This window comes from Podarcis erhardii, assembly GCF_964252035.2.
Source record: "Podarcis erhardii genome assembly, chromosome: 12".
NCBI classification, from domain to species: Eukaryota; Metazoa; Chordata; class Lepidosauria; order Squamata; family Lacertidae; genus Podarcis; species Podarcis erhardii.
Genome location: NC_138513.1, coordinates 15,404,450 through 15,429,363, shown reverse-complemented (window position 1 = coordinate 15,429,363; position 24,914 = coordinate 15,404,450). Strand labels below are relative to the sequence as shown.

The window sequence follows — 24,914 nt, the reverse complement described above, 5'->3', positions numbered from 1 at the left end:
TGTCAGTGTTATTTATGCCTAAACTAAACTAAACTAAACTAAACTACTAACTTAAGTAAGTGAAATCATTTCCTGAAATGCAAATACTGGCAGAACCCCCTCATGTGGTCAACTGGTTGAGGTTGGGGGTTAGCCAAGTGCAATTTCCCTATGTAGCAGCTGTCATGACCAATGCTGACTTAGTGAGTGTTGCTGGAAATGTACTGGTCGCTGTTTTATTTCTTTATTTCTTTATATTTTTATACTACCCTTCATGACAAGATCTCAAGGGCAGTTCACAAGATAAAACACAAGATTAAAACACAAGCTTTACCATGCTGTGGTGTGTTGATATTCTTCCCATGCTAACCTAACCCCCAGTTCCAAAGGCAGCTGAAGTAAGGAATAGCATGTAACCCCAGAGAGACGCTGGTCTCACTCTGTATAAGCCAGCTTCCGCTATTCTTTTTTTTTTAATAATATATTTATTAGCAATTTTTTAATTTAGTTACAATTCCAATAAACAATACAATATAACATATCTTTTAACATAGTCTTCTTAGCTTCTTTGGACTCCCTCACATCCCCCGCTCCTGCGTTCCTAGCCAAAAGAAAGGTTTCCCAGCAAATTTATTCCCTTATTTCCATTCTTATTATCTAATTTTCCAATATTATATCTCTAATTTTTTTTAATATCCTTTATTAAATCTTAAAGAATTAAATATAACTTAAAAATTTTCTGCTATTCCATGTCCTTTGCAGATGTTCACCAAAGACAATTCCGCAATTGTGGAGCAGTTTTTCTACAGGTTCCCGAGTTACATATGAAATCCTTGGGATATAAGCTCTTTTATACAGTTAGATGATCCTTACACCAGGATCTGAAACCTAAGTGGGTTTCAGATACCACATCAAGGGAAATCCTGGTGAGCTCCAAATGTGGTTAATACACCGTCCTTAGGTGGGCTTATGGGAGAATTTGTTCCAGGGAGAAAAGGCTCTGAGGTGAGGGGGGAGGTGAGTTGGTTCCCAATTTGCAAACCAAAGTCAGCATGGAGCCAGACTTGCATCTGCTCCACCGCCTTGCAAGGCAATTTACTAAGGGATTACTCACTGCTGAATGACAGAACAGGGAAACAGCTATAATGGAGTTCACTGCCTATAGGGAACCCAATACAATTCTTAAGTCATGCTCACTGCTGCATTCAGAGCATGTGGGAGCTGATGTAGCAGTTCCAATAGTTGTCTGGAAACAGCTACGTGTCTGTGGAGTCACAGATCAGTATAAATACAATGAATTCACACCTCCTCCAAATACCTCCCATCCCACAGGTCCCCCATTTTTTGAAAGGGAAGAGACCTGGGTATAACTGGAGAGAAAGGACAGCTGGTGGGATGAGCAAGAAAGGAAAAGGAAGGTTCAGTTCTTCCCAGCTGCATAAACAATCCTTTGCCTATGCTTGCAAAGAAATGTCTGGTGTGAAGATTGCACATTATTATTTTTTCCAGAGGACTATTTCATATGTCAATGTGTTAAGAGAAAACTTCACTGTAGGTAACTACCCTGCATTTTACATCAACGTAGCTATCGTTATATAAAACTATACAGCTAACTGCAGTTATATAACCCTCATATTTAGTTTGATGATTGGTTTATTTTTCAACATTTAAGTCTACACAAATTCAATCTGAGAGACAGCAACACAAAAAAAGTTGGTGAACTTTTTGAAAGTGCAAAGGATAAGCAGTCGTGAATAAAGCAGCTGCTGAATAGATTTATTCCTTAAACCAATGGGAGTAAAAACATTATCCTATTATGTGGCAACTTTAAGTTCCCTCAGTTTCAGCATTTCAATATATATTTTAAATGAAATGCACATCAATCTTTTTCTAATTACCAAGTGGCTCCATGCTCCTTTTGTAAACAGTAGTTACATTACGTACCCATTTATGCTCATAAGGGACCCTGAAGAAAAGGCCCCATTTCCTGCTACCCAGTACGGCTCACTGTGAGAACAATATTTATGTAAGTTGCACTATCCCAAAGGAAAAGCGTGATGGGATATGACCTAATGTTCCCAGAGTACTGTAAAACTAATAATGGATTGCAGAAATGGTAAGGATATTTATTGAACTTGGGTGGCCATCAACATAACTGTGGACAGTTTGCAGACGCTGAAAGACTGAAATAACCCTACATAAGCAGAACATGTACCACGATGATAAAAGCCAATTTCTGTGTTAACAGTTCAGTTTCACTGGTACCTTCACTGTAAGGAAAGGGTTCTCAAAACTCAGGGCTTGGTTGAAGACACAACTAATGCTGCAATCCTGTATAGTCTTGTTTGGGAATAAGTCTAATTAAAGTCAAGTGGGCTTACTCTTTCACAGACAAATATAACATTGTGTTGTAAGTTAAGCCATTGGTTTCAATGGGATTCAAAAGATGACTAACTTTTTTCAGGATTGGGACTTTTTTCCATAGTAAATTGAATGTGATTGCATCTTAAGGGGCTTTTGAAAAGGAGCACAATCCCCTGGGAAAGGCCTCCCAAGAAAAAACCCACTGAAGCAGGCAGGAGTCATACAGATTGTTCACAAGTCTTGCAATGGTTCAGAATACTCTAACAAACAGAGTCAAATTCAGCCTTTCAACCATTTCTTCTCGAAATTCACAACACATACATTCACCGTTTCACTTTGTATCCCTGATTACAAAGGTCCCTTTTTAATTCAATGTCTCATCTGAATAGGTTAGCACAGGCTCATTCTTTTCTTCTGAAATATATTACTGAATTAGAGAATGCTTAATAGTGATGATGTTGCCAATAATATGAGCATAAAATGCATAACATATAATTAATGTGAATAATGTTACTCGTAGCTACAATGTTCTGGCTCAAATAACAATAATTCATAATGCTGAGTGCACTTTATAATAATCACAATGCTAAAACTGAGAGAATCAGGTTGAATTCCTATTTTAATAGAGTTTTCTGAACTGCCAACATTGCTTTGAGATAATGGCCTTGTTTTCACAACAATCACTATGAATGTGCTGATCTGGGCCACTTTGTCCTTTCTGCTACCACTGGAGAATACAAACCTTGATCCCTGGCTTAGAGTTATGTCTGAACCAGAGATGGTAGTCCTTTTCATAAGCTTTGTTCTTGGCTTACTAACTGTGGTTCGCCGTAGGAAAACCAGTGGGCCAACAGATGGAGTGGACAGAAAAGTGCCCCTGTAATCAGGTTCAAGATTAGATGTGCCTATTGCTCAACACAGTTAAACTAAATCAAAGCGCTCCAAAACTCCAGTTAAACAGATATTTCAAAATGGTGTTTGGATGCTTCCTCATGTTCAGCCTAGCTGGGATCAACAACAATCAGATGGATGTAACCCAGGCAGAGGGTTTAAGGGGAATTTGTGCAGAAGTGGAAAACTACATGTCTCACCAGTTGGCCAAAATCAGCATATCAGCCCTGGAGTCTTAAGAATTGGCTATGGCCTGCTATGCAATTCTTCTAAGGTTAATGACTTGAGTGCATTTATACAATCATTAATCACAGATCATTTTTAGCTATGGTATTAGCATCATAAGGACATTTTATCAGCACAACAAGCAGACGTTTGGGAACAAACGTTTCAGATTCTTGATATCTGAGCTTTTTTTCACTATTACACTGGTACAGTCCCAATAATTTCAGTGAAACTAGATAGTGTTGATAAGTGAATAAGTCCACATAATAAAGGGGTAGTATTTTGACCTGTCGGGGGGGACAAGACCCTAAAACCTAGAACTGCAATTACATCCATTACTGGAAAAGTTCATTAACCCCCCCCCCCACTGATGAATGGCTATAATGAACATAGTGTGTTCGAATAACGCTTTTTGTTCCCAGAGAGCTATTGTTAGCATTATGACAAGGTGAATATGGAAATAGCCCATCATAGTTACTGTATGCTAAGGTTGAATAAATGAGCCATGCTCAATTGCTACTGAATAGACTTCTGACCTTTGGAACAAATTGTAAACACTGACAATGATGAGGCAAACCAAGTGAACTGAATAAAGAAAAATAATTTTAAAAAAACTATTATAATACATTCTATCCTAGTGAGAATCTTACTTTCCATTTGAGGCCAACACAATAAAACCCAACTAGTAGTTTTAAATATGTTCCAGTTTATTCTGCCAACATACATATGTTCCACTGTTTTGAAGTTTATATATTTCAGTGAATATGTATCAGTTTTACCACACATATTAAACATTTACCTTTAATAACCTAAGGTGTGTTTTTTTGTCTGAACTGGTAACATGGATTCATTCAACATCTCAGTTTTTCATAACCTGAAAACAACAGGTTATATGAAAAATCTGTTCTGCATTAAGTAAAAAAACCAAATATTTATTTTGGTTGGCTCAGATGGTTTGTGGCTAAGGGTCATTGCCCTGTAATCCAAGTTTGTTTTCATGGCTGTTAACGGAGGCTGCCACATGGAACGCTTTGCATTTTTACAAATAATTCCAGAAATTAGGTGTCCTTTTAGTGGTCAGGTCACTTATAACAGGTTGTGCCAAAAACTTAGTCAAAGAATGCTAACATCCTGAACCCAAGGGGTTTGGACCTGATTTGACTTGCTCAAAGTAAGAGGGTAGTATACAAAACCAGGGGAAATCAAGAAGGATTTGATCAAATGTTTGATCAATCTGTTTCTTTGGGTGATTTAATATAGATGAGACTGGAGGGATGTGAAAATGTGAATCTAGGCCAAAACAAAGAAAAGCTGGTAAGAACTCATGGATGTGTGGGTGGGTTTGTTTGTTTTGTGAGCACAGTGGGTAAACAACAACAACAAAACAAACCCCAGGAGTCTGTGTTGTACGATATGAATTATAAAGAGAAACTTGCTGTTCAGGAATGTTAAGTTTTCAAGGTAGATGTACAAACAAGCTCAATGTCATAAAACTAGAATATTAAACTATTAACAGGGCCATTGTAACTGCTTTGCAGGCATAAAGGCAGCAAAAATGTGTAGGATTGAAAAGTAAGAAAACTAAATTTCATTTTTTGTTAAATTACCATTTCATCACATCATTTTGATTCATGCCTGTCAGCTCAGGCAATAGTCACAGGGCTGAATAATATCAATCTAGCTCTTTAGAGCTCAACCAGTCATATAAAATGAAGCACATATAAACTTTGCATGCATTGATAAATGCCACTTAACGAGACTAATCTCAGTATGTAATGTATGCATGCAAGTTATTGCAAGGCTGTGCCTTCTTGCTTATTAAGATCTATAAGCTACTCCAGTTGTTTTACAAATGCTACCATCCCACCAGTTCTTTTAAATCTAGCTTTCCAGTTGACTGTTTATGTTTCACGATGTGATTAAACAGAGAGCCAATTATCTATAGAAAAATTAATAATCAGTGTACATGGGCCGCCCTATTCAATGAGTCATGCTAGAAATAAGTAATATTTTCAGGACTAAAAGGTGAATTGTCCCTAATTAGAGCTAAGTAATGTTACTGTTTTTGTGTGCAAAATGTTACCGTGTCCTCTAGATCTACCCTAATTAAAACAACATTCCAAAGGTCAAAAGCTAACTTGCATTAATAAAGTATAAAGGCTCATAATTGCAGCTAGTGCATTATTTTAATTGGTAATAAATTCATTCTTTGGAAGCTGGCATCATGACCATTACAGAAAAAAGCAAAAGGCCTGCAATGCTTGCCTTATAGCACATGAATCTCTTTATTTGAGTCTTTTGTTCTAATATTCAACTAGGAGAGTATATGGACAGTATGAAACGGCACTTCCACATTATGTGATTGCCTACTTGTTGCAAAGACAGAAGTTCCATTTAGGCACATAACCCAAGATGATGGAACTTTGCAGTTAAAAGCAAATTTCAAAGTCTGGCATCATCAGCGCCTGTAGATAAATACCAAGGATTTCTAACCGCATTTTCCTCTGTTGAGTCTGTAGCCCAAAGAACGTATTGTTGAAAAGCTCTAGGGAATAGTATTGTCTTTTAACAACTACATTTTGAGGACTGAGTTCCTAGACTCACTCATCTACATGTAATTTTTGCACGCTTGTTATTTTTCTATGATATTGAACATTCGTTAGGATATTCCATATAATCTGAATTATTTGTGACAATAGAAAAAGTCATGCAACTATTGAAATATTATTTTTCCCATGCACTGTGATTGGCAGCTATGTAATTGTGGTAAGCTGCTTTGACCAAGGTTTCTATGGCAACCACCCTACAGTCAATTCTTACCTGTTTTCTGGTCATCCATTGTACTGAGCTTAGTCTCGTCAGCTACTGTTAAAAGGTAAATGTATAACGGTTAGCCCTGTTAGTGCCCACATCCCACATGCATCCACTGTTTATATTCTCTTTAAAGTTAGAGGACACTGGAAACATCATTCTTCATGCAAATAAGCAATGTTATGCAGACTATCTTGATGGGGCAAAATAAAGCCCGGCAACAAACCTAGTAACCATCATGCGTTATGTCAGTCATTTCCAAGTCACAGCCAAAAACAATGTTATTCACATGCTAGCATACACAACTAGCAGAGACAAGTTGCCACACATTTCTGAATGCAGTGATTTGAGTTTTTAAAGCCTCGTAGGCTCTTCTAAAAGCAATATGTATTTGCATACATTGAAATGTCTTCTACTTAAAAGAAAGCCATAAAAGGCTTGGTTAGAAATGCTTGAGACATATGATTATAACAATTAAACAGGGGGCAAGGTGGACAAACAAATTTTCTTTGCCTTCACTTAACAATATCCCTGCAGGACTACAAGGTTCATGGCACTCCCTTACTTACAGAAATATTAACCCTTCTGAGAATTCATACATCATACAAATAAAATGGGGATGGCACTTTATTATATGCTAGCCACAAGCGAGCATTTATAAAATGTTCTCAGATTCTAGAATATAGTTCCTTACATGATCCATTCCCACAACTGCTGATTAAATACGAAAATAATGCTGTTCATATGTATCCCATTACTGATTAAATGGTATCCTGTTTTGATTTTCTAAAGAGCAGGTATCTTGCTACTATTAACATGTGCTTCAGTGAGAGTTGCTACGTATCAAATTTTACCACTCACGGCATTTCAGCTTTCCACAATGAAGAGTACTGTGGCACCATGAAAAGGTCATCAAATTCATCAAGTGATTGCACAAGTGGATAAATATACAAATATCATGAGAAGGGATTTGGGGTAAGGGGAAATTTCCACACCATAAATCTTTGGTCAGGACCATTCCATGCAGCAGGTTTATTTTCTAGACAATACAGTGAAAGTATGCATATAAACACCAACTTAGACAGATACAAACTGGAAGCTGCACATGACAATATATATTTCATACACACACACACACACACACACAAACATATTTTCCATATATCCTCAGAACTTAGTGATTAAGCAGTCTATAAATCTTACTAAAATAAATAAAAAAGAAGCAGATTGGCCAGGTAGTCATAAGACACATAACAGGTCCAGCAGAGGGAGTACAAACACACAACATCCCCACAGGACCCATACTTGCTTACAGACTACAAACTGAAACAGCTCCTTAACATCAGTGAATGAAATGGATACAAGCCACCATCTCCATATTGGCCAATGTTGTAATTCCTGCAACATCTGACATTTGCAAACCTAGATCTCAAAGGAGACTGGGAATGGCTACCTCACTACAGAAACTAATAATCTCTCTTTACGTGTTTATTTATACTACCCAACACTAGCAACCACTAGATGAGAATCTACTCTGATTGGATCGTATATTAATTTGTCATCTGCATAGCAACTGACACCTCTGCCATTGTCTCCTGTATTGACTGGCACTTTGTCAGCACTTTGGAAAATATGTCTTGTAGTAAGTAACTCCTGAACACCTTATCTGACCTTGTCAGCGTATCTATTCAATTCTCTAGGTGGGCATTATAGTTTACAAAATGCTCAAGGTAAATCCTGCAGGTGTCCATTCCTTTCTGAAGGATCAGAGCAAAAAACAATGGTTGATCTTGGCTGTTGACAGTGGATCGTGCTCTGGGTGACAGCTGAACATGCATATAAGCATGTATACTGTTTTCTTGGTAAGTTGGTGTTTGTATACATAATTGCACGGTGGAGCCAACTGGCCACATGGCATGATCCACGTATAGGTTGATGGGGTGGTCAAATTCATTGAACACAGTCTTTAGGTATGCGCTTACACTACTCACCTTACTAGGCCTATTCATCATGAGGGCCCTCTAGTCAGGAATGGATCATAGCCATTCTTGTCTTCACCCAACTGAATATTATATTTAATTGTGCTCTGCATAGTAATTTGACAAACCAGCTACTGCATCTTTCATGTCTTGGCATTTTTGGCTTTCTGAATCCCCCCCCCCTTCCAGTTTCCATGGTTTTAATATCAATCCACTTATGTGCCACTTCATGCTGTTGAGGAAATGAACTCTGGCTTAGGAAACTTGCATCACAATAAATTCTTCAGTCTTTAAAAGGCCATAAGGCTCTTCATTGTTATTGTTGCAGCAGGCTACCATGCCTAATGCTTTTGAATTTGTCAGTATAAAAAAATATCGTTATATGATGCCCCTGAGGATGCAATCCTACACATTGCTTTTTTCTGGAGTAATCAAGATCAGTTTGAGGATGCCAAACCGGACAAGTTTTCTTTCTTTTCTTTTCTTTCTACAACTCAAAGCCCCACTGATGTTTTAATATGGATCTGAGACCTTGTGGTGGAACCAGGACTTTGGCTAGACCATGGAGTCCAGAGTGCACTGGACCAGATCCCATTGACCAGATCCCTAGGCCTGGAAAATCCAGAGGCTTTATATTGTTTGCCAATTGCAGGAGCTGATGTTGCAGGTTGGAGTTATGTTACAATCATTCCTAAGTACAAGGCCTTATCAGTGCCAAAACTGAACAGACATTAGTTGTTTAGGAATTATTTTAAAATGCAAACTTGAATTATTTGGCTTTTCTGTCTCCTGAAAAGTACCTCATCATATGCACTCACACATTCACGTATCCTGAACCATTGTATATAACATGCATCTGCACAAGCATAACATTTGAAATATATAAACATTAAAATTGCATAGACACACATAATGCTCTTGGATCAGACCATATCAAGACTTCTTCATGCCACATATTGAATCCAGCTGCACGGACAAATCAAATGTTTGGCATAACAAATAATATAACTGCAACATGAAAAACAAACAGTATAATTGCAACCTGAAGAAACATGTTGAAATACAACACGGGGGGAGGGGTAAAAAAGAAAGAAGTCAAAATTTAATACCTAAGTCCATGCTTTTGGATTTCCGTGTTTTAACAAAGTCCAACTGGCTGGCATCTGAAAATTGCTTAGTGCGCTTTTCTGACATGCTCTGGCGTCCAAAACCCTCTCGCTGGAAGGCAAGCGCTGGATCAACATCTGGACTCAGAGTGCTGTAAGGGAAAGGGGGAAATTAAAGCATATGAAGCACACACCTATCATAGTTGTGTAATAAAATGTTTACGTAAAATATCAGCCAGCAACAATTTTTGAAAAATAGCAACTACAATGTTCCATATCAAAATATCAAGTGACAAGCATATTTGAAATGGGACTCTATGGAAAGAACAGCTGGGAAATCCACTTCAAGCATCCTCCACACTATGTGGTCCAAGTTTCCACAGGGGTATTCATGCTGTGGAAAGAAATAACTATGTATGTAACTCTGGAAGATTCATGTGAATGGCCTGCTTCATGTGCATCATTGCAATGTAACTATCACACCCACAGGGGCTGTTCCCAATGAGCAGAAAAGAAAGGTGTGGAATGTAGAAAAGATGAAAGAAAGAGAGAGAGGAACGGCCACATTGCTGGGACCCAGAGGGGGGAAATGAGATTTTATTATGTGAAATATGCACAATATATCTATAGTCTGATAAAACATAATAAATGAAATACTATAACAAGTTACTAGGACAGTGAATAAGTCAAAATTCAAAGGGCATATTACACAAACAAAAACATCTCTCTCTTTTTTTTTTTACAGTGGGGGGTAGCATTGTCCCATCATTCCTAACCACTGGCCATACTGGCCGGGCAGATGGGAGTCTATCCCTGGTTTAATGTTTCATCCCTTTCTCTTTTTCTGGTTCCAGCAATGCAGCAGTACCGTATTTTTCGCCCTATAGGACACACCGTCCCATAAAGCGCACCTAGTTTTTTGGGGGGGAAATAAAGGGGGGAAATTATTTCCCCCCCAGGCACGGGGCTGGGGCAGGGGAAGCCCGAGCTTCCCCCGACCCCAGCCCCCAGAACAGGCAACTCTCCGCAAGCCGTGGAAGCCGGCGCCAGGCTCCCATGCCTTGCGGAGAGCCACACAAAGTCTGGGCACGCTGAGTCTTCAGCATGCAGGCAACTCTCCACAAGCCATGGGAGCCCAGCGTGGGCTCCCACGGCTTGCGGAGATCTGCGCACCGACCCCTCTCGCTCTCCAGGCTTCAGTGAATGCCAACATTCACCCCATAGGACGCACACACATTTCCCCTTCATTTTTGGAGGGGGATAAGTGCGTCCTATGGGGCGAAAAATACGGTAATTTTTGCAATGAGGAACCACATGAATGGATCATGTTATAAAGCAGCAATGGCCCAGTGCCATGAGGACTGGCACTGTTGGTGTGGGATCATCATGGTTTTGAGTCCTGGAAGACCTGCTCTCTGCCTTGCAGGCCTTTTCCCATCTGACATGAGAGGGGAGGGTGCTGCCCTGACTGACACTAGCTCCAAAAGCTGAGGCTACTGAACAAACTCTTATGGTTTAGGAGTTTTTTGTTTGTTTGTTTTTGTTGGAGTGGGAGTTGTTGCTGTTATTGATATAATTTTTTGATATTTTCAGATCTTATTGCGATTACTGTACTGCATTTTGGTTGTGTTTTATTTGTTGATGATGAATACTGTTGTTATATTTGTAATTATGTATTTTTTTCACATTGTCAGCCACCTTTAGCATGGCTTTAACTATGGAAAGATGACATACAAATAAAAGGATATATGTATGTATGTAACTTTGTGTTCTTCTCTCCTAAACTATTACTCTACATTAGTATGCAGCACAAGGACGAGATCGCGCTCATGTAGCCATCTTGCCTAAGCTGTATGTATTAATCAGATATAGGTTTAAAATTAAATTTCTCCCCTTCTAAATAGGTAAGTGAAACACAATAATCAAATGCAGCTTCCGTTGCACTCTTCACGAAACTGTGGCCAAAGAGGAAGTGGGACAAATAAAGGAATAATTGGTATCAAGAGACCTACAGTATTTGGTTTGATGGAGGAGCCTTGGACAAGTCTATCCACCAGCAAAATAAAAATGGGTTTGTAAAAAACCCCATATATGGTCGTTAGAGGAAAAAGTGGGATATAAATATGGTTGGTTTGCTTATTATCAAATTCCCATCCCACCCTTCCTCCAAATTGCTCAGGATGGCTTATAGGGGTCTGTGCCATTTCTTTTTAAAAATCCTCACAGCCACCCTATGTGATGAATTCAACAGGCTGGGCTTAGAGAGAGTGACTGGACAAAGGTTGTGTTTTTAATTATTCAATCATATCTGCTGCTGAGATAGTTAAAAAACAAACTTGGCAGCCTCCCAGGTCTTTTATTTGTGACTATGCATGCGTAATTAAAAATTACTCCTGGATTCAATCATCTTTTATTTTCTAGCTATAATCTACAGCAACACACCAGAAAAAAACAATGTAACAACCAAGATTTAGCAGTATCTGCAAAATAAAAAGTTTTTTTAAAAATGTTAACAAGCAAAACCAATAGATTTTTCCATATTTCTTTCCATATTTCCATGTTCTTTTTTCTGCTCTCTTGGAGGCGAGGCAGCGACCATTTTGTGTTAGGGCACCCTCATGGTGGCAGCTTTTTTGAGTTAGGCTACACCCTTGAAAGCAGCACCTTCTCAAAATTTCCAATGTGCCATCAGACCCAAAAGGTTGGCAACCACTGTGTTACACAGTGGTACAGTGAAACTGTAGTGAAACTGCTTCCACTATGCAAAGTAATCTGGACTTTATGAATAATTTTTCAGTTATCTATTTCCAAACTAATAAAATATTCAGTGCTTTGTTTATCACAGATGTTACACAATGAATTTTATGCCCAGGATACAGTGAAAATGTAATACACAACTGATGAGAAGTAGTGTATTTTATCAAGCAAAACACACCTCAAATGGTAACAATTTGAACAGAGGTTTGTTGCAGGAACTAAAAAAGCACAAAAGTCAGTGAGTATAGCTAAGTAAAATTGCCAAATAGTGGTTCTTAATATTTCAAATGGATGCTAAAGTCACTTTCTGTCTATTATTATTGTAATTTATAAAACCAACAAGCAGCAAAGCGTATTATAACAACTAAAGCTTCTGGAACGACAGTTGACTCTTTAAAGAATGTAACCGTATTGTGACCCTCAATGTTATTAAAATTCCACTTATTAATCCTGTCTCATTGTCCCTTTGTTTTCATAACATTTTCATCAAGGATTAGGGAGATATTGTCAGGCTGGAAAAAGCTTACATTTTGTGCTGTGATTCAGAACAGCTGCCATTCTTGTTTGGATAACCCTTCATCCATATTCTTAACTTCACCCCTTGGTGCCTTGCAGCAAACTCACAGAATACACCTTTGTTTTACAAGCCTTCCTTTGTCCATTAGCAGCAGGAAATTAATACAAAAATCCGCTCAACTGCTGTTTATTTAATTTCACTGGGTTTATTTTTTAACAAATATAATGCAATCAACACAAGTAAGACTCCAAACTGATCTGCCCCTTTTCATAATTGCATCTCTGCCTCTGAGAGAAAAGGCATTAAAGGTGGTTCCATAATAAATTTAATGACAGCTAATAGCGCTTCACTCTTTCTTCCTGTGTCAGGGAAATGTGTGAGCAGGAAAATATTCTGCATTCCTAAATGTCAAAGATGTGTGTGTTTGTTTACATTCTGCTGAGGTTTTCTTGCCACACTCAAGTGGAAAAATCCACGCTAATACAATCTATTACATGCAATTTTGCATGCTTTTCGTGATCTGACTCCCCAACCCCATCACAATTTTTTTGCTTTTAACGTATTTCCCATGTGAATACAATGCTGGGTGTTTGCAGGATTGAAATTGCAGTTGTGCCTCTTTCAAATGGACAGGTTCAACATTCAGAAGGAAAAAACAAAAGTCATCAGCAAAAGACAAAACGAAAGAAGCTGCTTTTAAGACAGCAAATAAACAGTTTCTTTAGACGGGGTAAGAGCAAATGCCACTTAATACTAATCCACACTGATCTAGATATAGATAATAAATAGCTGACTTATGCAAATCCAAACAAAGAGATACTTGCTGGTGCTAATTCTTATTAAGATATTGCTGACACAGTAATACTATACCCAGGAGAGTGTGGGACTCAGAAAAATTCTCATACTTCAACCTGCTTGTGTTAATTATTGCCACCACCCTAGCAGGGGGTTCCACAGAGAGGTCTTTTATTTTGCTTATTGCTAAACATAATTACAAGGCTTACAAATTAATGTCATTCTCTTGGATTAGTACAGATAGCACTACACAAAAATTATGCAATATTTATCCTGCAGAAGACAGTAAACAACCCAAAGCCAAAGTAACACCTACCCCCAGCCCATGATATATACACACAATGTGTATCAGTGCAACTTGATAATCATAGTCCCCAGATTTGCAGATATTTTGAGGTGGGGAATGCATGCTACACTAATGTATCACAACAAATGAAACTGATCTGAAGAAAACATAACTTGAAAAAGAGACATCACACATATTTTTGTAAACTAAGAAATATTTAATAATAATGAAAAACAGCCCATCTAAAAATCCAGGTAGAACATCACTATGTAGCAAAATGAAAGTAATTGAAGTTTTGAGGTTATCACAGAAAATGAGCTCTCTCTCTTAACCACTCCTTAGCACCCACAGGTAGAGGATACCTGAAGAAGGACTTCCTTCTTCAGATCTCAGTTTGTGGATGCCACTAACCACTTTTACAATGCTCCTCACTTTCAGAAGTATATTGCTATGCAGTAAGGGGGGGGGGGCTGTGGTTCAAGATACACAAGCATCTTTGGCAGCCCAGATACAATTGAGCAGTAACTTAAACCTTGGCCAAGTGAAACCTTCTCATAATTCTCTTCTGCTCTGCTTCCTAGATAGGAACAAGCAACTCAGAAAGAGGGCTGGGAAGTCTTCTTTCGAAGATAAGCCTATAATTCTGCTCCTCTCTGTGTTGAAAAATGCAGGTGTGAAAAGCACATGAACTGTTGATAAGTAGATGTAATGGTTTGTGTGGACATGAGCCTTACCATTCTGTTGACTCATTAATTGTTGGTTTGCTCCAGGCTCCACCATCTACTGTTGCAAAGCCCACATCATCATGGGAACTGGAAGATGATTGGTCTGAGAGATGTGGAGGTAGTACTGGTAATCTATCATCTTCTATAATGACCATGTCATCCTGCGGCATGTTGACTGTCGGAGATAGCTGGTATTTACCTGCACAAAATGGGAAGCGGAAGAGAACTAAACATACTGAGCACTCAACACAAACATTATGCTATTTGTCACAATTTACAAAGCAATTTACAAACCAAGAGCCATAAGGCATCTTCAAAAGGAACCTATTTATACTGTTGTAAGTCTTCACAGGTTGCAGACTACTTCATCAACAACCTTACCACAACACAGAACAAAATGCCAGAAATACAGTCTCTTGATCCCTTATTAAAGATTGGTAGTGGTGGGAGGGTTGGAAGTTACAGAGAGAGAAAAAAGTTTTCATAAGGCCACCTAGTGAATTCATGTCAGAGAAAAAAACTGAACTAGGGACCTCCTCATTTGTAACTCAGTCTCTAAGTCTGCATGCTACAACACATTTGAGTGCAACTAGTGTTCAGTCCCAGCTCCTGCCCACCTAGCACATCAAAGTGCAAGTAGATAAATAAGTACCATTCTGGCGGGAAGGTAAACGGCGTTTCCATGTGCTGCTCTGGTTTCGCCAGAAGCGGCTTAGTCATGCTGGCCACATGACCCAGAAGCTGTCTGTGGACATACGCCTGCTCCCTCGGCCTAAAGAGTGAGATGAATGTGCAAACCCAGAGTTGTCCGCGAGTGGACTTAATGGTCAGGGGTACCTTTACATTTACCTTTACAGAGATGAACTAAACAGAGATGAGGGGGGGGGGCTAGATATTAATATGTGACGCACAGACATCATATTCTGCATAATGGCTTGGTATGTTGAGTGACTGTGCATGCCATGTGAAGAGGCAAAGGACGAGGTTCTGTTTTACTTTGTGGAAATGGATGAGAAATATATATACCCTCCAGGGGACCATATAAGACTCCCACCATTCTTAACCATTGGCCACTGCTGGGTGGGGCACATGACAACAGGAGGCTAACAACATATGGAGGTCAAAAGGTTTTCCATCCCTGTTCTATAGACTTCCATCTCTGTAGGGCATGGTGTCTATATGGCAAAACATCATCTGTATTCATTCCATATATATTCATTCAAAGAATAACATTGCTAGCCCTGGTCATTTCAGCTGTGAGAAATGAACAACTTAAAAATAGAGTCAGAGAGAGATCCAATTCTTTTTAAAAGTTTTTTTTGGGGGGGTGGAGGGAGGCAGGGAAAGTTAGACGAAAAAGAACTCTACTACACGTAGACCCATCATTGTCAAACTGAAATGAATGTGTTCAAGTTTGCATAGCAGCTAATTCTTTGCCCAGCAAAAGCTTCTTTGATGGACAGGTTAATGTTGAGCCTAGTAATGCACTCCTCTCCAAACATAATGCCTACAAGATTGTTAACTCTGTGACTAATAATGTCTCCAAAGAGCTGAATGCGAAACAGTATAACCTTATGGCACTTTTTAGATGAAGCCTCCAAGGTTGAGAGGCAAAAGCAATTCAGTGGCATGTCTAAGTTTTCTCTGCACTTCTTAATATTTCAGCAAGAATGAATGATGACATTTTAGTAGTTGCACTGAAATGTAAAAGAAAATACATTTATTTTACTGCAGCTGTGTGGGAGAGGAATGGGAGAGAGAAGCAGATGACCCTTCAGATTTATGCCAGATACAATGCACCAATGAAAAAAATGGCTATTATTTCTAACTAGTAACATGCTGCATCAACAGTGCAAAGACCATGAGAAGTAATGGTACTACTCTATTCTGTTTTGTTCAGACTTCATCTGGAGTACCGCGTCCTTTGCTGGACACCACAGCTTAAGAAGGATATTAACAAACTGGAATGTGTCCAGAGGAGATTTGGAAAACAAAGTTCTGAGTTGGGTATGTCTAACTTGCAGAAGATATAATTAAGATGCTATATGACTTTCATCTTCAAATAGATGATGGAGTACATTGGTTACATATGCAACTACAGCTCCAGTTGACCCCAGCCATCATGGCCAACAATTAAAGATAATGGGAATTGTAGTCTAAGAGGGGCTACAATTCCCTATCCCTGCATTAGGCAAAAAATCCTGATCATACAAGATGTTCGACAATAGAATAGATCCTCATTTGTTACAAGATTTTTAAGCAAATGCCACCAATCAGGGTTGCTGTAGCAATGGATTGCCTACAAAGGTCAAACGGGTGACCTTTGACATCTCTGATTCTATATTGTGGATGATATTGTGATCCCAGTCACAAGCATCTTCAGCTGAGGTGTACCATAATTGGGAAAGACCTCTCCTTAAAACTCTGGAGTGCTACTGTACTACTCTGAGCAAAGTGGACTAGAAAACCAATAATACATGGAAACCTCATATGTCAATAAGGCAATTCTCTGCGTTACAAGAATAAAAAGAAAATCAGCTAGGGGCATAGACAGGCAACATAACAAGAACAGCGACCCTAACTGTTTGGTATAATGATGCACTTGGTACATAAGAGGGGGATTCCTCCCCCCACCATGACTGCTGGTTGTGTGGTCTCCTTATACTGAGGATCCATGAAGGGCCACGTCATACAAAGGATTAAAAACAAAGCTAATGTTGACTGAACTCTCATAGGCTCTTCCGGCAATGCAATTTCCCATGGACCTTGTCTGCGTAAAGTGGTGGGGAAGACTATCCAACTAAATAACAACATATAATTCCCGTAAGAAGGAAATGACCTTGCAAGACCTCAACATACAGCCGCTTTCTATAAATACATATTGGCAAGTGGGACCGGTGGTCTCTGCTATATGCCTGTATTTTGGCTCAACTAGTAGTTATTATGGTACCTGTGCATTGGTTGTTCTATCTAATATGGATTAAGAGGGTATCTTTATCTAATTGTTGTCTAAGCTGCTCTAGAATGTAGCATTTATACTGTATTTGTATTTAAAGGCAGGATAGAAATTAAACATAAGTTAATAGAAGTTAAACATAAAGTAGTCCAACATTCAGCCTAACACAGTGGCAAGATGTAGTGATTTTCATTTGATACCACAATTTAAAGCAACATAAGCTTTGCAAAACTGTTCATTAATATAGAAGCAGTGTCAAAAAATGGACCCTTCAAAAAATATTTGAGACTTCTTACAGGAACAGAGTTATACAATCCACGTATATTGATTAAGCTTGAAATCGAATTACTACAGTTCACTTAAAACATACTGAAGCACTAAATGCTGTCTTAACTACACACGCTCAACCTTTAATTGGTTGAGAGAAACTTTTCAATCCATTTTCCATATTTGTTTATGTCATTCTTCTTTACAAGCTCAGTTATTGCAGAAATTTGGGAAATAACTGGCAAATTTACACTACTGTGATTCAGTTGGTAAAAATATATCGATGCAAGTTTCGGCATGTGTCAATACCAAATGCTTTGGGGCTTGTTTTTCAAAAAAATGTACTTATTAACGTAGGAGTATGAAACACAAATCCAGCAAGGAATTCTATAATTAGGGGGAAATCCTTACTTTCTGAAAACATCGGAGGGATTGCTACAGAGAAGAAATCATTCTACAGTTACAGCTTAGGTAGCACTCCTTCATTATTGTGCAAGGAAATGTTCTAAGATTATGTTATACCTGTAAAGCCTATGAAGCATCATGCCAATCTGTTAAATAATTTATGAGATTGCATCCAACGTTGTGCTAAGTAACTTGTTCCATTGATGAAAGGATTTATGCTTCCAGAACAGAACTTTCTCCCCTCTCGGATGTCCCCTTCCCCAGTTTTCAGTGTTTTCCCTCAAGCCCGTCAGAGTAACTTGGGGGAGGATGTGGAACATGCATGAAGGTAGCAGGAATAATTCTGCCCCCCCCCCCCATGAAGGCATAAATCCTTCCACTAATAGAACAAGGACATCGGATACCAACCTTGGTCGTTCACATTGATTACCACTGCTCAGAGCCTTCAGATAGGTAAGGCATATTTGTTCACAAAACTGCTAGGAGGATTCCAAGGAACAAAGCAAACTCCAAGGTTCTCTCCATCAAAAATAAAATAAAATTAAAATCAGGGACACTCAGATATAGTCCTTTTTCAGGACTATAGTGTAGCAGCCCAAGAAAACATGGAGATATCATATCTGAGGTGTCTACATCTCTAACCATGAATCTATGTGTTTCACTAAAGGTTTGATGCAGATGTGGGCAACTGCTAGGTTTTATGCTTTAAACAATGTGACTCGGCCATTGCTTCTTGGGGAAAGGCTTAGTGCTAGAACATCTCCTTTGTTAGCAGAAGGCCCCATGTTCAATCCCAGACACATTCTAGTCTGAAATCCTGCAGAACCACTGCCAAAACTGTGGGGGCAATACTGAGACATATGGACCAAGGATCTGACTCAGCATAAGGCAGCTTTGTAGGTTCTTTGTTCCAGAATTTTTACCAAAATAAAATGTACATTGTATTGTCCCATAATCCTATATGCAATCTGACACCTGCAGCACCTTGCAAAAATAAATCCAATCCAGCCTACATTCTCCATCAAAGCAAAGTCTAAATGTAGGACTTGGGGAAAAGAAAAGGAACATGTGGCCCTTCAGATGCTGTTGGATTCCAGCTCCCATCACTATGATCAAATGTCAGTGATGAGGAGAGTTGCACTCCAGTAACATCTGGAGGGTCACAGGTTCTCTAGCCTTGCCTTAGGGCTGTAACATCAAGACATGTAATATTGTTATAACCCTGCCCCGAGCATTTATGGTGAAGGGCAGTGTCAGGGAACTGCCATCGGAAAGGCAGGTGGTGGAGGGGCTCTCGGAAGCTAGGAGAGACTCAGCAGCGGAGGAAGGTACCAGTAGGGGGAGAGAGGAAGATCAGAGAGAAAGTGAGTCGAAGGGATGGCTCAGGGAGTCTTCCAGCGAAAACAGTGGAGAAGTCTCAGGACCTCCTATAGGTACACCCACTCCTCGCCGGAAACTGTCGCATCGAGAATCCCGAAGACGCGTTTCCGTTAAGGAGCTTTTATGCTGGAGTAGATTCCGTAAACACCCACTGTCGGATTCTGCCAGCGATTAAGGGAGTCATGTTTAAGGGGCTCCGCTAAAGACAGAGTTTGAGAACCATGCCCAAGCTCTGAGGGACTAAGCTTTTACGCACAAGCAGCTCATCATCCCATCACAGGCAGGTTAGAAATCTTATCAATAAATTAGTTTTAGGGATGCTCTGGGCCCACACTGTACACCCAAGCATTTCTCCAGGCAGGTTTATAACAGTGGTACCACCAGCAAACTAGCAGGCAGGGAGCAAGCAACTTTGAATGGAAAAAGGATGCAGCCACGAGACTTCTCAGCCTTGCCCTGATATAATTTCCCTGTTAACCTAGCACCAGGCTGGCTTGCTGCTTGTGATGTGAGAACAAAAGCATCCAAGGCAGGAAACTGCTACAAGCTATTTTACTTGCATCCGGAGCTCCATGCAGACGAAGAGACTGATACGAGGATTCCATGAATAAGCCTAGAATTCTGTGCTTCCAAGTTCTTAGCTGAAGACATGATATATCCATCTTGACTCTTGTTTGGAGTTTGGATTGAAGAGTACTTAAGAACCCTATATCTGTTTCCTTGCATGCCATAAATAAGAACAGTGGGATATAAATGTATTACGCAAACCTAAAGAATGTAAAGGGCCCCTGTCTTCCCTAGGTCCCAATGTTTTCCTAAAAAGCCCTGACAGTTTTAAACTTGGGAGAAAATAATAATAATTTTTTTAAAAAAAATAAAAAATTATATCCTGCCCATCTTGCTGGGTTTTCCCAGCCACTCTGGGCAGCTTACAACATATATAAAAACACAACAAAGCATCAAACATTACAAAACAAAGTATTTTATACAAGCAACAAACAAACCAATAAATCAACAAAAACCAATAATAACAATAATAAACAGTTTACAGTTATACCCAAATTAAAACAACCTCCAACTCTAACTAAACATTTAACCAACATCAACCCAACAAAAACAAAACAGGAACCAAAATTAGAACCGTTTAAAACATTTTAACCAGTTGCTCCAACCCAAGAGTTGTTCCAGCAATGTCCCTCCGGCCTCCCAGGAGTCTCTTTTAGGAAGGACACAAAGTGGCTTCAAATCAGTGTGAAGGTAAGTACAAATATGCATCCATAAATACAAGGGAATAATGTAAAAATAAAATTAAAACAACAGTGACAATGTAAATTTAAAAAATGTACTGTGTATTTTGGGTCTATGGACCGCAATAAAGTTTTGTGTGTGTGTGTGTGTGTGTGTGTGTGTAAATAAAAATACAGATCTCTCCCCGCACCCCTCACATCACCATAATCAGTTGCTCTAATAAATACACTGGGAAATTGATTCAAAAATGCCCTAGAGAAGCTTAGTCTTTCAGATTGGCCACAAAGAAGGAAATTTGTATTTTCAAAACTTGCCGGGCCTTAATAAACTCAAGCACTTTTAAGAAGCATCTTCTCCATTTGGCTTGTTGCTAATGAATACATTCCATGTGGGAAAGTGATTAAGAAACACTGAATTCATCCACAGAAAACTAATGGCACATTTCATATGGCTTTAAGAAGGAATGAAGGTTAGCCCATATCCCTGCTGCCTTTACCCCATGGGAGGAGACAGGATAAGCAGAAGGGAAACATGGCAGTATTAAAATCCAAAATAAGATCCTGCACTTTGGCTTCTTGTTTATTTGCTTGAAGTCATATATGCATGTGATTCAGAGTGCAGGAATGAAGCCTTCAAATATGTAAGTGGGAAGAGCTCACTTACACTTCTTGTGCATACTAACCATTTAATCTATTTAACCTTCATACCAGTGGGACTCCTATGGCACTTCAATTTGAAAAGGGAATTCATTTTCTAAAGTTAAACAATGAAATTAGAAATAGATACACCACTGCTGTGGGCACTCAAAAAAGGATTTCCAAAATCAATCTATGGATGCCCATAACAACTCTGTCAATGCATGAAAAATGACATTTTAACATCTGTGTTTCAGTTTCAGAGCTGCAGATGAATCTACCAATAAACGTATTTCAACATGGCAGGTTTTACATGTTTTTAAACATTTTGAAATGGTTTAAAATCTGAATAAACTAAATCTCAGTCTGAGCTGCTTGGAAAACCCAGCCAATCCTGTGACAAAGTAAGTCTTTATTAACTGAATCTGTTGGGGGGGGGGGCGGATGACTTGCTACAGAGCAAGTACTAATAACCTCATTATCCACTGGGGGCCATGAAGAGAGTTGACTACTGAATTCAAACAAAGGATGCATAAAATTAAACCTACGGCATGCAAAGCAGAAAAGCAAAAAGGTCCCCAAACAAACGTCATACTAAGCACAAATTGGATAAGGTTCACATGAGCTTATCTGGTTTCTGTGCGGGAACTTAAATAGGAGGTAAAATCAATGCGGAAACTTAACTGATACATCCTTAATCATAACATTCATTGACTTTACATTTAATGAAGCTGCACTAGGCAGGCCCTCATAGACTGGCATAAAGCATGTCTCTCCACCTCAGACAGAGTAAAACGTTTTAAAATGTTCCTGTGGCTGCCACCTGCTCTGTGATCCGAGACTTATTATATCAATTTATTGACTCGCATTAAGAAGCCTGTATGTCGAACTTGGGAGAAAGGGGAAAGGCATAAATTGGTCACTATAATTTTCAAGCTCCATGCTGTCCACATACATAATGCATCAACCACCTCTTTGTAAACCTAGAAAAATAGATGATCCCCAAGACATAATTAGCCAAGTCTGCTTGACTTACCCATTATCCTACTCAGGGCGGCATTCCTGGTGGGCGATTCGCTGAGGCCCTCTATCCCGCTGTACAGTGAATGGGAAATCCTACGCTCCCTGTCATCCAGTATTGTTTCAATAGGCAGTTCTGGCCCTGATGGACTCCCAGGTGATTCCAACTGTATGGAAAGGGGAGAAATAACAGTGCTGAAGGTCCATTTAACAGCATGGGAGAACAATAACAACTTGCTCTAGGCCTGGTCCTGGCTGGGCACCAAATGAGCTAGAACTCTTCACCCTGGACCACAATAATTTGCAATGACAGTGTTGCTTAATGACCAACTTTCTGTGCCACTTCACACTGTACCTCCTATGGAGCCTTGTCAGACTCCATCCCTTTTCAGCAGGAAACATGCAAAGACAAAGCACCATGTTTTGGTTTATCTGTACTGCACATATCCTTGAGCAAGCAAGCAACCTCGTATGTTTCAAAATTATCTGGCAGATGGCCTGGACCTCTTTCGCAGACTGACAGCTTGTCAGGACAGGAACCATCAGCGCAGTTGTGGAGAGGTGCAGAAACAAAAAAAAAAAAAAAAGGATTTAACAAAAAAAAAAAAACCCACTCCATTTGGTATGTGATTTCTAACCACATTCTAAAATTGGAACCATTTGCTTTCATATGCAATCATTACACAATTTCCCCAACTCCACTCAACCCAGAAAGCCCAAAGCCATAAATATGAACATACACAAATAAATAACCTGCATATTTAGAACTGAACTCTGATCTGGAATTAACATTATTTTTGCACAGATTGCAATTAGGAACATTGCTTGCATTTGGTGGTAGCGGGGAGACAGGTTCTGCATATGCACTCAAGTGATTCTGACCCTAAGGGTAAGAGGCTTCATCATTTCAGGGTCTAGGCAAAATCTCATCAGCTTCACTACACATGAATTTTGTCCCACTTTTTAAAGCCCCCTGCAGGCACAGTAGTGGCTTTCAAAGGCCCTTGCACCCAGCAGGGTGCCACAAATCAGCATGCTATGAAGAGTCAGAAGTTGTAAGAAGGAGAGCGATATTTATGCTTGGTATCATGTAGCAAAAGGAAGGCGATAAAGTGGCTTCTCCCTCTGTTTTCCCTTTTCAGCTGCCTACATACGCCACACACAAAGGGCCAGTGCAGAGGGAAGATTTTAGATCTCTTAACCAATATTTTAATTCTAACTCATTTGTACTACCTGGTGACACAACGCAAACTATCCATTAACCATTGCAAATGTGGTCCTGGCCAGTGTTATTTATGTTTAGTGCTATCTTTCTGTTAAAAAAAGGTGCCAGAATTCACCCTTGTTCTCCTATAATGGCACCTGAGAGGTGCCGGAACTGAGTTCCAGTGAGTTCTGGCTGAAAAAAAGCCCTGGATATGCTCGATGTGGGGCTACTCTTACAAAGCATCCAGAAACCTTGCTTCAAAATGCTGGCACCAAATTGTTGTCTGGGACTAGAACATATTATCCTGGTCCTGCATATTACTTTGGCCCTTAGTAACTGTAATTGGCTACCTGTTCATTTTCATGCTCGATTCAAGGTGCTGGTTCTTACCTTTAAAGTCCTGAGAAGTTTGGGATCTATTTACTTGAAGGACCACATCTTCCTTGAATCCAATCAACATAGGAAACTGCCTTGCCCCATTATCTACCTACTGCCAGGCAGTGGCTCTCCAAAGTTACAGGAAGGAAATGGTGGAGATTAAATCCAGGACTCTCTGCAAATAACGGGCTCTATTGAAGGCCCTTAAACATCCTGCTTGGGTTCCCCCACTGACTGAGATACGCCACATAAGGAATGGGTCCTTCTCAGTTGTGGCACTCACACTGTGGAATGCCCTCTCCATGGGAGTCTGACTGGGCCCTTCTTTATTTTCATGCTGCTGCCTTTATAAGACCTTCTTGTTTGAGGAATCCCTAAGGGGAGGCTGCCTGGGCTGTTCTTCCTGGCCCCCACTTGTTGCTATGACAGGAGCGGGGGAAGGGGGAAGGCACCCCTCTTCTTCCAAAGTGTTTTTGGAGCTGCTCTCTTTGATCTGTTTTAATGGTACTTCACTGACATCTTGATCATTTGTCTGTTGTAAGCAATTTTTATCTACTATTAGATGCTTTGATTTAGTTTTTCTCTGGAAAAGGAATTTTAGCAAGCATTCTTAACTCACAATGTTTCACCACATACTTAAGGATATTAAATACAGATTAATTATCCCTCCTTAAGATCCTCTAGTCACCTAAACAGCCACGGGTGGTAAAATCAAGATGGTCGGTTCCCACTATTTCTATGCATGCTAATAGATAAAGTTGGGATTCTAATCCGCTTCAGTGAGTGAGACTGGACTCAAGGGGTAGCAACTTCTAATTAATGTGAACTACAAAGGTCTGACCTTGTGCATGTGGTATTTACAGGATAGATCTCTGCAATCGACCCAAAGGCATTGTGTCATGTTATTTAGGGGATCCCATAGTACCAGTATGATGGATACAGGAGGGATTTGTAAAACTTGCAGTACTTCAAAGTGGGTGAAG

The 24,914-nt window shown here is 39.5% G+C and overlaps 1 protein-coding gene across 4 annotated transcripts in view; it reads right to left on the bottom strand.

Annotated features, from left to right (window-relative positions):
• PARD3 (par-3 family cell polarity regulator) overlaps positions 1 to 24,914 on the bottom strand; it is a 550,835-nt gene that overhangs the window by 162,766 nt on the left and 363,155 nt on the right. For 3 of the 4 annotated variants that reach the window (XM_081834189.1, XM_081834186.1, XM_081834188.1), the window contains 4 exons: positions 22,363 to 22,513; positions 14,445 to 14,634; positions 9,359 to 9,507; positions 6,280 to 6,324 (listed from right to left, as the gene is read on the bottom strand). In XM_081834189.1, coding sequence (XP_081690315.1) covers positions 6,280 to 6,324; positions 9,359 to 9,507; positions 14,445 to 14,634; positions 22,363 to 22,513 — 535 coding nt within the window. The remainder of the gene's footprint in view (positions 1 to 6,279; positions 6,325 to 9,358; positions 9,508 to 14,444; positions 14,635 to 22,362; positions 22,514 to 24,914) is intronic. The other variant, XM_081834187.1, reaches the window with a different exon arrangement.